At 45.4% G+C, this 12,114-nt stretch overlaps 1 protein-coding gene across 1 annotated transcript in view; it reads right to left on the bottom strand.

The window, feature by feature from the left end:
* Window positions 1–12,114, bottom strand: part of ttn.2 (titin, tandem duplicate 2) — a 212,363-nt gene that overhangs the window by 121,907 nt on the left and 78,342 nt on the right. Inside the window, 23 exon segments of the mRNA XM_036132592.1 lie at window positions 38–490; window positions 698–796; window positions 955–1,050; window positions 1,246–1,395; window positions 1,519–1,606; window positions 1,637–1,800; window positions 1,976–2,047; window positions 2,153–2,233; window positions 2,309–2,362; window positions 3,097–3,168; window positions 3,322–3,378; window positions 3,917–3,964; window positions 4,070–4,114; window positions 4,204–4,260; window positions 6,231–6,257; window positions 6,348–6,425; window positions 6,532–6,741; window positions 7,050–7,310; window positions 7,400–7,667; window positions 11,210–11,293; window positions 11,373–11,556; window positions 11,635–11,920; window positions 12,002–12,106. Coding sequence (XP_035988485.1) covers window positions 38–490; window positions 698–796; window positions 955–1,050; window positions 1,246–1,395; window positions 1,519–1,606; window positions 1,637–1,800; window positions 1,976–2,047; window positions 2,153–2,233; window positions 2,309–2,362; window positions 3,097–3,168; window positions 3,322–3,378; window positions 3,917–3,964; window positions 4,070–4,114; window positions 4,204–4,260; window positions 6,231–6,257; window positions 6,348–6,425; window positions 6,532–6,741; window positions 7,050–7,310; window positions 7,400–7,667; window positions 11,210–11,293; window positions 11,373–11,556; window positions 11,635–11,920; window positions 12,002–12,106 — 3,039 coding nt within the window.

Genomic DNA, 12,114 nt, shown 5'->3' with positions numbered 1-12,114 from the left:
TAAAGAAAGAAAACGTGGGCGTTGATGTCATCTGTACCTTCCTGAGGAGTTTCTTCTGCTTCCCGCTGGACTCCGACCTTCTCAGGCGTTCTAACAGAAACGCTTTGGGCTTCAGAGGTTCTCTTTGGCTTCACTTCTTCAACCTTCTCAGGGAGCTTCTCAGGAGGCTTCTTCCTACCGATCGCCTCCTTTTCCTCCTCTTTCTGAGGAGGCTTAACGAGCTTCTTCTCAGCAGCGGTTTTCTCTGGGATCTTCTTTGAAGGTTCCTCTGGAGGTTCCTCAGGGATTCTTCCAGCGACCATCTTTGGAACATCTTGCTGTTTAGGCTCCGGTGTTTCCTCTGGGACCTTCTCCAGAGACTTCTCCTCCACCTCAGCTCTCTCTGGTGCCGGTTCAGATATTTTTTCAGGTTTTCTGCCCAACACAACCTCCTCCTCCTCTTTAGGCATTTTCTGAGGAACCTTTTCAGCTTTCTGTTGGGGCTTGAGAGCTTTAAGAGGGTTTGACAGAGAAACATGCAGAAGACATGACCATAAAGAAGAAGAAGAATGTGCTAACGCACGAAAACAGGTTTTAGCTCTCAGATTATGTTTTTGTCGAGCAAAACAAACGACAGAGGTTAATTTTCCAAAGAATAACAGAATTCTAGGAGCATTCTGGCGGTGAGCTTGTTACTGAGAGACGCTCTTCGGCGTACCTTTGTCCTTCGGAGCTCGTTCATCTTTAGGAGGAACCGCTTTGGTCTCCGGTTTCTTCGCTGCTTTCGGAAGCTCAGGAACTTTTTCCTCGGCGGGAACTTTAAAGAGTACCGGTCACAAACATTAGAGGACCGTTAAAGGCCAGAGACGGAGAAACCACCGAGACAACCGAGACAAACATGCAGCGATGCACAGGAGGTCCTCAGACCCAGAGGAGCTACAGGAGGTCAGGAGCAGTAGGAGGAGGTCCAGGTACCTTTCATTGGCTTCTTCTGAGGTTCTTCTGCCTCCTTCTGTGGGACCGAAGGAGGCGGAGGAGCAGCCGCCTCCTTCTTAGCTGCTTCTTCTGGCGCTTTAAAAAGAAAACAGTATCCTCTGTCACTATGGGAATTGAACCCACACACAGTCAGCTGATTCTGCTCTCCTCTCCATAAAGACAGTAAAAGAGTTAATGAGACCCAATCGGACTCAGACGGACAGACAGAACCGGGAGTTACAGTCAGATTTAAGAGGGTTAAGAAACACTTCAGCTTCACATGTTCTCTACCTTTCTTCTCGGGCTCCTTTGGTGCCGGTGTCGGTTCTGCTTTGGGGACCGGAGGTTCTGGTTTACGGACCTCCGGTTTTGTTTTCTTCGGTTCGGCCTTTGGTTTCGGAGCTTCGGGTTCAGGTTTGATCTTTGCCGCCTCTTCAGGGGCTTAAAGTGACATTCAGACGGTTTCAGACCAAAGACAGAACAGAACCGCTTCCTCGGCCGAAGCGAAACACTTTCTACACGCAACAGAACAGAACACACGGACCCAAACGGAGCAGAACTTACCTTTGGATGGAGGCGTCACTGGCTTCACTTCTGGTTCTGGTTTAGGAGCAGGTTTAGCCTTTGGTTCCGGTTCTGCTTTTGGAGCCGCAGCCGGTTTGGCCTTTGGTTCAGCCTTTGGAGCCGGTTTGGGTTTTGGTTCTGGTTCAGCCTTTGGAGCCGGTTTGGCCTTTGGTTCTGGTTCAACCTTTGGAGCCGGTTTGGGTTTTGGTTCTGGTTCAGCCTTGGGCTTTGCTTCAGGCACCGGCTTCTTGGGCTCAGCCGGAGCCAGCTTCTTGGGTTCGTCTTTATGCAACATAGAAATTAACTGATGTTAGAGTCTGAAGAAGCGTTTTAAAGACTAAGGAAGAGTGAGACGATCAGGACCAAAGTCCAAACAGAACCGAACAAACCCGGATCAAACACAAAGAAGCGAGGAGCCTAAACTCCTGACGGGACGACTCAGAGAAGCCATACAGACCTTTGGTGGGCAGACCGGGCTTCTCTGCAGGCGGTGGGGGAGCCACGGCCGGCTTCTTCGCCTCCTCTGGTTCTTTAAAACACGTTAAACACAATAAACTCAGAGGCGACGGCTAACGGAGCAGAACTGAAACAGAACCAGAACAGAACCGACTCGCATGGTCAGGCAGGAGAATACCTTTAGGAGCAGGAACGTCCTTCTTCTCTGGGACTGAAACCACAGGAACTTTTTCCTCTACAGGCTTCCTGGCCTCCGCTTCTGCAAAAGGTTTAAACAGGATCAGCATTTCCAGGAAAACGCGACGGACGAGTCCATCCCTGAACACGTTCATACCTTTCCTGCTTTCCTCCACAGCTGCAGGCTTCTTCTCTTCGGGCTTTTTCTCGACTTCAGGGTGAAACAAAAACACAAACCATGTAAGAAGAAACCAGGGATAAAGAACAAGAGCTCATCTCATCTTTAAAACAGGTCAGAAATGAATCTGAGACTTAAACCAGGAGGTTTCAGAAGAATTTTAAATGCCGCTGCTGCAGCTTCTGTCCCAAAAATAACCAGAGCCATCAGATTCGTCCTGTTTCACTCACTGTGAACTTAGAAACCTCCAGATATTAAGTTTTAAGAGTTTGCAGAGGTCTTTGTTGGAGACATGACTAATTAAAGACAGCCTCTTCCCATTATTTGGCGATTAGAAAGAAAACCTTTGGTCCTGTAGCAGCAGAGACACACCGGGTTAAAGCAGACAATAATACCTACGTTTTGATGTATGAACTGTACAGAATGAAACTTTCTGCATAAAAGCACTTTAAATCAAAAGGTTTCTGAAAATGTGCGACATCATCAGACTCTGTTAGAACATTCTGGGAGTAAAATCTCCCCCAAAAATCATAAAACATAAAAATCGATTGGTGAAAACCTGTAAAAGGTCTAAAGATGCTTTTCTGGAGGATAAAGTTTAACTCCGTCTCTGCTGTTTGAGTGTTTCTGCTGCGCTAAAGAGGGCTGGGCCTTCTTTCTTTTATGGTTTTAGCCAGAAAATATTGTAGAAAGTTGGAAAATCATGAGAACAATAGAAAATTTAAACTAAATTAGAGGATAAAAATGTTGGCTGAGCTCCGTTTTACCTTTAGCTGGAATTTCCTCCCTCATCTCAACAGTCATGAGCTCCACTTTTTCTTCCACAGCAACTCTGGCAGCTGGAACCAGAAAACCCAACATCAGTGTCAAGAAAGCCTTTTACCGCCTAATAAAGAACCTGCTGGGTCAAAACTCCTGCGAGTTTGTGTTAAAAAGAGGTTATTAAAAGAGAAGACACAAAAAAAGAGGCACGCGAATCACAGCAGTGATACCTTTAGTCTCTGTAACCTGCTGTGTTACCGTCTCCTCTGACCAGCTCTGATACTCGACTGAAAACAGACGAGAGACAAAGATTTCAGAAACAAGCTTCACATCGACGCTGACGGAGAAACCCCCGGTTTCACCGAAGGCTGGTCCGACTAATCTGGACCGGTTTGTTTCAGAAAACAGTGGAAGAAATGTAATGTTATCGTGAGCAGCCACAGAGTTTTCACACATTTACAGGTTTAAATTTAAAGGTGTGACATTAGAGAGCGTTAGAAAAAGACGTGTCACAAAATAAAAAAGAAAAGAAAACCAGGATGAAAGCAAAAGCCACCAGAAATCCTGAATAAAGATGGTGATGTTAAACCGGTAATGAAACTGAAGAGAAGAGGATGGTAAACAGAAGCAGATCCGGGTCAAATCTGAATCTGACCTTCAGTCAGAACAACTTCACTACAAACCGACTTTAAACTTTAAGGTTTTTATCCTGATCAGAAAACAGTTTTTTTGTTAAAAACACAGAATATAAAAGACGCGTTTAGTATCTGTCCCAGATCTGCTCCGATGGTTAGATGCTGATGAAGAGGATGAAGAGCGGAGTACCTTTCTGCTGCACCTCCTCTTCATAGTGATATGAATATTCAGCCGATTCTTGTAAGGAGAAATAAAACATTTTCAGTCTCAAAGATCTTTGCTTTGTCCTGATTTTAATAAGCTCTGTTTAACGGAAGGTTTCTGGATGAAAACAGGAAGTACCTCTCTGTTCGACCTTTTCTTCCAACTGATAGAACTCAGCAGATTCTTGAAGGGAAACACATTTCAGGTCCGTTAGTAGGAACCAAGAACCTTGTGGAAACAACGTTTCAGGCTTTGATTTAGTTGGATCTTACCTTGAATTTCTTCTGAAGAAGGCATTTCAGGCCTCTGAACTGAAGAGTCTGGGAAATCTACAGAACATGGAGCATGGTTCAGACCAAACATCTCTGCTGCTAAGAAACCTAACTACCATCATCAGTCTCCCCAGGATGGGACCAAATTTTCTTTTCTGCCCTATTTTATCACCAAACACTGAAAGTCCCAACGTTTTAGCTTCAGAGAAAATTTGAATGCACATAACAAAACCAATTTAAAATGGATTTTAATGCAGAAGTGTTGCATTACTCTCGTGCTACAGCCTATACAATCATGAAGACTCCTGATGTGACTACTTGACGAGCAGACAGCCACTGGGCCCCTGGGTAACCCAAAAAAGATCAACATAGAGACCGCTGGCTGTTCATAGAGTGTTATATCCAAGCATAATACTGGAAAGTTGAGTGGAAGGAAAAATGTCTCAGGAAGAAAGAAAAAAGCGCAAACAACTTGGGTAACTGCGGCTGGAATCAGTTTCAAGAGTGTAAACACAGACGCATCCGAGACATAAGCTACAACAGTCACTTGTTTTAAGCCAGTCATGACTGGCAATACAAGAAGTGTCTTACCTAGACTAAGCGGATAAATAAAGTCCTCTTTTCAGACCAAAGATTCTTTTTTTTACATTTTATCAGAAAATCAAGGTCCCAGAGTCTGGATGAAGAGTGGTGAGGGATAAAATCCAAGTTGCTTAAGGTCCTTTGTGAAGTTTCCACAGATACTTTTATCAACTTTGCTTTAATGCCTTTAGGTAGAACTAGTCATGAATTTTTAGATCAATTAAAAGCTGATTGTAGAGTAATCAGGCCAAACCTGTAGGCCAGGTGACCCAGACAGAGTCTTGATGACAGAAGTGATCCCGGTTCTGATTTCAGTCCAGCTTGAGAGGGAAGAGCCTGGACTCTAATTTACCTTGGTGTTAACGCCATAACTCACTGTGATGACCTTAAAATTGAAAAGGTTCTTCCACACATTAATGTAAGTATTTTCAGTTTCTTGAAAGAACTGCCACAATTCTTACACTTTTAGGCAACGACGATCTAAAAGAAAAGCTCAAGAAATCCTGGAGTGACTGAATGATGATGGTTTATGTCTAGATGTTGAGTTAAAAACTGTTGAAGGACAGTTTGGAAACTCCTCTTGCTCACCAGTGATCACCAAATACTGTAGTGGATGCAGACATTGTAGGAGCTGAAGACTCCCTATTTTAATTAGTTAGAGTCACAGGACAAACTAGTGCCTGGTTCACACAACAAGATAACTTTGCCTATTTGCAACCCGATTTCAACCCCTTAAATCTTAAAGCTATACTTGCTAATCCTGCTCAGGAACACTTTTTGTTATTCTGGGTGAAATTATCCTTCCCTCTTGAAAGTAGTGAATACATTATGGGTTTAGAAAAAGGAGGTTAAAATGTAGATTTCTATGGGAGCTGCAGGCCTGTAAAAACTCTGACCAATCACTGCTCTTCGGTCCGAATGGCAGGGATTGGTCAGAGATTTGCCCCCCCCCCCCAAGTTCTGGGTCTATCACCTCATCTATTGGTTGTCCCACATGCCATCGTTCTGACGCGCTCACGTACGCCAGTGTCCGTGCTCGTTCCTTGTTAGTTTCTGCTTGCTGGCTGCGCACTTCTAGTGGTTAGCTTTGGTGTTAGCCGTTCATTGTAGCTCCGCTGCGCTCACCGAAGACTTTGAACATGACTGAGAGTCGCAAGAAGTGAACCACATACAAGTTTATGAGAAGAAGAGGAAGGCCTCGGTAGAAAGAAATAAGACCAGAGTGGATTTAGGAGATTTTTTTTCACACGATCCCCCTTAGAAGCAGAAGAGCAGGTAAGACGGTCTTGGGCATGCGCAGTTATTCAAAAAGGGACTTGAGGAAACTTCCGGAAAAAAAATCGGCAAGCTTTAAGGCACAGTGATGGTTTGTCTGAGCAGACAACAAGAGGAGTTTCCAAACATGTCCCCGCAACTGTTGATCTTCTTGAGATGAAATCACTCACCTGTCGGCACCATCGCTAATTCGATTTCTGTGAAAAGAAAAGTGTGTTTTGAGTTAAAGTCTGAGAGTACGAAGCTGAACAGAAGCACAGAAGGTGTTGCCTGACTAAAGACTGTACCTTTGCCAGACAAATAAAGCTCAGCTGTGCTCTTAGCCTCTCCTCTGGGCTCCAATCTCACAATCACTGAGTACACGCCTACATGGGATTAGTAATGAACACACTCAGGTCACAGACAACAATAAGAGGAGAACATCTGATGGGCTGTGAGACGCCCGCTGGAGCTCGGTGGGGCTCTACACACCTTCGTCCTCAATGGTCACATTTCGAATGACCATGAAATGTCTTCGACCCTCGCTTCTGAAGTTGTATTTAGTGCATTCTTTCAACTCCCAGGTGTCTTTGTACCAAGAAACAATAGCGTTGTCGAAGGACACCTCACACTCGAAGGTGGCCGACTGGCGCTCGTTGACTTCGACGTTGTGGATGCGTTTGGTGAAATGAATTTGTTCGGCTAAAACAGATAAAGATGTGAATGGGTAAAGGTGACAGCAGCTGACTGGCAGTAATCCACGAACACAACATCCACACGGTTAGAGATGACCACCAGATGGACGTTACGATGACTGGTTGTTGGGAGGACGATGGGTTTAAGACGATGGAGCAAGACTATCATGGACATTATTGAGACAGAACACATCCAGGAAAAAAGAGGGCCAAAGCCCGATTGCCAACATTAGTTTTAGAGTTGGATGAATAGAAAGAGGTTAGTAATCGGGCAGAGCATCCATCACGTCTACAGGAAGGTTTCCAGGTACAAACCTTCCACCCTGAGGTCGGCAGAGGACTCCAGGTGCTGGTATCTGCAGGAGTATCTGCCCCGGTCTTCAGACTTCAGGTCTTTGATCAGAAGCTTCTGAACTTTGTGTTTCACCTCAGACGAGTACCTTCCCTTCATCTCTAACTGCTTGCCATTTTTAAACCACTGAGCCTCAACGTTAGGAACAGACAACTGACAAGACAGTGTGCAGGACTGGCCTTCCTTACCGGACGTGTCCTGCAAGTGCTTCTCCACCTCCACCTCTGAAACACACAAAGAGAAAAAAAAACATTCAGCTTCCACTCAGACTAGATGTTCAGAGTCGGAGGTACAGGGTTGTCTCGGTACTGACCCGTGATGGTGAGCTTGGCGCTGGAGATGTGCGGCCCGCACACCACCCGGTAGTTGCCCTGGTCGGACGGTTGACACCTCTTGATCTTGAGCAGGTGGCGGTCGCCACTGATGCTGATGTGGTATTTGTCTCCCGTGTCCAGCTTCTGCGTGCCCTTGTACCACGACAGCGTGATCTCTGGGTAGTTGATCTTGATCTCACATTCAAACTCTGCCTCTTCGTTTGTGAAGACTGACTGGTTGGAGATGTCCTTCACTACGGTGACAGGCTGCAAGCAGAACAAGACCGTTAAACACAATTTCACGGCTAAATATTTTCAAAGCAACACTTTATTATTTCCTCCAATGGAACCAAAGTCATTTTAGAACATGTAGGGATGTCCTGATCCAATCCCACGTATCTGACTGTGACACCCATTGTTGGTCTGCTGTCTGCTACTAATTTAGTCAGACATGCAGACACATTTTGAATGACCATTTTTATGAATCGTCCATTCTTGTGTTCCTTCATTTTGATACATGCACATTATTTAGTTGATTTAACTTGGGTTTTCTATCCAGAATTTAAGTGTTTTTCACCCACAATGAAAGTCACAGTGTGGGTTAGATAGTGCAGTGGCTTCCTATCTGTGTCATTTCAGCAAATTTTTTAATAATTTCAATTGTATATTTCTTTGAATCTTTAATAACCATACCATATTTTTTCTTAAGTTGTAAATCTGTCCTCACTGTATGGTCTCTTATTTCTTTTTTAAATCTTTGTGTGAATTTGCTTCGGTTTTGGTTTTCCTGTCACTGTGCTACTGGTACGCATGAATTCCCCCACTGTGGGACAATAAAGGATATTTTCTATTCTATTCTATTTGACATGCTATGATATCCACAACTCCTGGTATATTAGAGGACCGCAGAGCTGAAACACAATAGGGGGTTTTCACTGACGTCACTGGCCAACTTCCGGTCCGCCATATTGGGTGGCACACTTCCTTATCTCTAGTTGTCGTACACGTATTATCGTATCGCAAATGGATAAGTACGCCAGCGGGCTAGAGCGACCAGATAAGGACGTATACCTGAGGAAATGTTCCGTGATCGACCATATGGACCCCTATGCCCTCCACGGTGCCTTGTTTAGCCGTAATCCAGATGCATTACCTGGTGTTCGGTGAAAACCCTCTGCACACTCTTGAGGAAATGAGAGCTTACAAGGGTCTAGAGGCTCACAACCAGTTCACATCTGGTTATGTACATCAAGGAAATCGCCATCATACGTGGACGGGTGAGTTTTAATAAGATGGTAAAAATGTAAACAATCCGACGCAAATGTGTCGCATGCTTCTGTGGTGGCTGGCGGCCGGCGGCGGGCGGTGCGCGAAGGCGCTTGGCTGCAGGGCCGATCGACACCGCTTGCGGCTTTAATTATTTAAGCAGAACAATGACCAGCGCAAAATTAAGTTGTATTTACCGTATTGGCGCCGGTAGGAGCTGCAGATCATAAAGCCAGCAAACAGTGGGAACACAGCAACTCGTTCAAAGGTAAGCTGCGCTCAGACGGGCTCTGGCACATGCTAGTTTAGTAGCTGCTAACCGTCAGTGCTAACAACCACTCGCGCATGTAATGTACTTTTAACTAGCTGCTATGTGTTTCAAACGTTTAGAACACTCTCTCATTGACATCGGGATACTGTGGAAAGTTATGTTCGGTCGACTTACAGCCGCGATCCAAGCGAGCCGACGACTCTTTGTTATCTCTGTAACTCGTTCAAAGGTAAGCTGCGCTCAGCCGGGCTCTGGCTCATGCTAACCGTTAGCGCTAACAACCACTCACGCATGTAATGTACTTTTAACTTGCTGCTATGTGTTTCAAACGTTTAGAACACACTCTCATTGACATCGGGATACTGTGGAAAGTTATGTTCGGTCGACTTACAGCCGCGATCCAAGCGAGCCGACGACTCTTTGTTATCGCTAACAGTTGTTCTCCGTGGTTGCGCCTCCAGGCAGGAAAGCGGTGGAAAATTAATCCGTTTCTATGTTTTTCCCATGGCGATCATGTGTTGCGCTGTTACAGCCCACAATACAGCAACGGTTTACCATGGTTGAAATCAAGTTAAGGTGAAATTAATCAAATTAAAACACGGCTGAGAGAGGGAGTACAGTACGCGGTAGTAATAGGCAGTAGAGGCGGTGGAGGCAGTCAACACGGCAGCCGCGGAAAGTAATAAGTCATGACGCCCAAGCCCTATTATTAATATATTCTTCTTATATGTTTTAGATACTTAACAGTTAATTACCTGTGACAAAGTGAGCACCGCAGACTCTGGCGTATTCCAGCTTAACACCGTCCAAATCGGACCTGGATATCCGTGTCAGCCATAGGTGACGGCGTTGTTCAGACAGCTGTTTTGTTTTTTCACACTGATTCACGATTACGGCTGGTAGGCGATAGAAAGAGCGTTGATCTCTACCTCCACGGGCCGTGCAACCAACCATTAAACACGTTTTCCCCATTGTTCACTTCCAATACTGCCTAAGGCGTCATACAACGCAGGTCAACGGTGCGAAACGACTGCCACCCAATATGGCGGACGCGCTGAGTAGTCACGTGAGCGTGACGTCAGCTGAAAACCCCCTATTAACTAGAACTGCACTGCATTATGCCCTAAAAGCCAAGTTACAAACAAGTCTAATCAAAACAAAGAGGGAGCATGCTAACGTTAGCCTAGCATAAAGCAAACAGCTTTATGCTAGTAAGACGTTAGCTTGTTGCAGACTGTAGCTTTACATGTTGAATAACACTTTTTTTACAGAAGTTATGAGGCTTTGCATGTTTTGGATTACATGTTGTGTGAATCTTAAAACAGATTTATCAGAGTAAACACTGTTTTAGCAGCATTTTGAGGCTGACCTGCAGTTGTTGACAAGACAAGGAAGAATAGGACAGACTACAGAGTACAGGACATCACTAGTGAGGAAATTATTGCCACTAATGACATACGGTGTTATCTTAGTTCACTTTGAAGTTACAGAGTTTTCAAGCATAAACCTGGATTCGATTTTCTTAGTAAATAAGTATTAGACTCTGAGTTTGTATCGCCAAATCCCTCATCCTAGATCTAGACATCCCTCATTCCTCAGTCTCAAATTGAAACTCAAAATGTCAACTTTTTGTTTTGCATTTTTTCAGCCCTTGAATACGCGTTTTAAATCCCTCCATGGGTTTTGACATACGGTATGAATTTTATTTAATTTAGCATAACAAAAGGTAAGTTGATTAATAGTACAGGTTTGTATTTCTGATAGAGAAACCTTTCTCGAACACATCTCCCATTCTCTATTTGCAAGGCTTTACATGGTGTCTTTGGACAGAGAGCCTTTTCAGGACTCTAGTGGTACACAAAAGCATCGTCTCCTGTTTTGACAGCCGAACTGCAGGAATTTACAGAAACTTGCTAAATCTAATACTTATAGTTTATATTGATTCTAAGAGGGACCTTTCTGGCTTCTTTTTCAGAGGAGAACCTTCCCAAGTGTAACATAAACCATCCATGACCCAGCTCTGCATTGATAGGGCCTGACACCTCAACTTTATGGTCATTGGATATGAGTAATGGCCCAATCTTGAATGTCACGGTTAGACCAGTCAGAATGGTTGAAGGAACCTTTAAAGACCTGGATATGTGGGAAAAGTTAACAACGGCTCCATACTAGCACATCTGGAGGTTCAGCGGTGAGACCTAAGCTAATTTTATGTCTGGTTTATCAGAAATACGCAGTCGCAGTCATGCTGTAATGGCTCCTGTGTCCTGACCTCTGTCCTCTCCATCCTCTTCTGCAGGTCGGCCACCAGTCGGGCCATGTCCTCGTCTGACTCCCTGTCTCCACGTTCCATTTCCTGTCAACAACAACGTTATCACTCAGCACTGCAGAAACAAACATGAAGCCCTGAGACAAACAGATGGCGGGAGCCTCACCGGTCTTCCACTTTCTTCTCCCCTTTCTTTCTTGAGCTGCTCGATGGCCTGCAGCAGACCCCGGTAGTCGGTGATGCCGTACATCCGGGCGTACTTCTCGTACTCTTTGGGGTCGACGTTCCTCAGCAGCTCGACAATGTCGATGTCCTTCTCCTCCTGTGGACTCTTCTGCTTTGATGGCGTCCTGAGGGCGACAAAGTCCAGACGTCAGAACATTTTACAGACCGAGGTTCTGGATGAGGAAGGTCAGGAATAAACTCACTTCTTCAGTTTGGCTCGGAGGTCTCCCTCAAGCTGCGGGGCTCCTTTCTTTTCGTCTACATGCATGTCGGTGTTGCACTCGATCTCCCCGTGCTTGTTGGAGGCAACGCACCGGTACTGACCCGAGTCTGACTTGGTCACCTCTCGGATCTCCAGCTTGGCTTCCTCACCCTTCTGCACGATTGAGATGCGGCCGCCATGGGTGAGCTGTCTCCATTTCCCTTTCATCCACTTCACACTGGGGATGGGTTCTCCACCGACCTTAGCGATGAAGGTGGCGGTTCCCTCTGTGGAGAGACAGGTGGCTGTTAGGACAGGAGCTACCAGGCATCTAAGGGTTGCTGGTTCCACACTGTCGAGGGTCTTACTCTCTGTAACATGTGTAGATTTGGGCTCCTCGATGAAGAACAGATTATCCAGTTTTGGGGTCGGAGCGGGTGCTGGAGCCTCGGGTTTAGCTGCTCCTGGTTTCACTGCAACA

Source organism: Fundulus heteroclitus, unplaced genomic scaffold, assembly GCF_011125445.2.
Source record: "Fundulus heteroclitus isolate FHET01 unplaced genomic scaffold, MU-UCD_Fhet_4.1 scaffold_53, whole genome shotgun sequence".
Taxonomy (NCBI): Eukaryota; Metazoa; Chordata; class Actinopteri; order Cyprinodontiformes; family Fundulidae; genus Fundulus; species Fundulus heteroclitus.
This window is presented reverse-complemented; position numbering and strand designations above follow the sequence as displayed.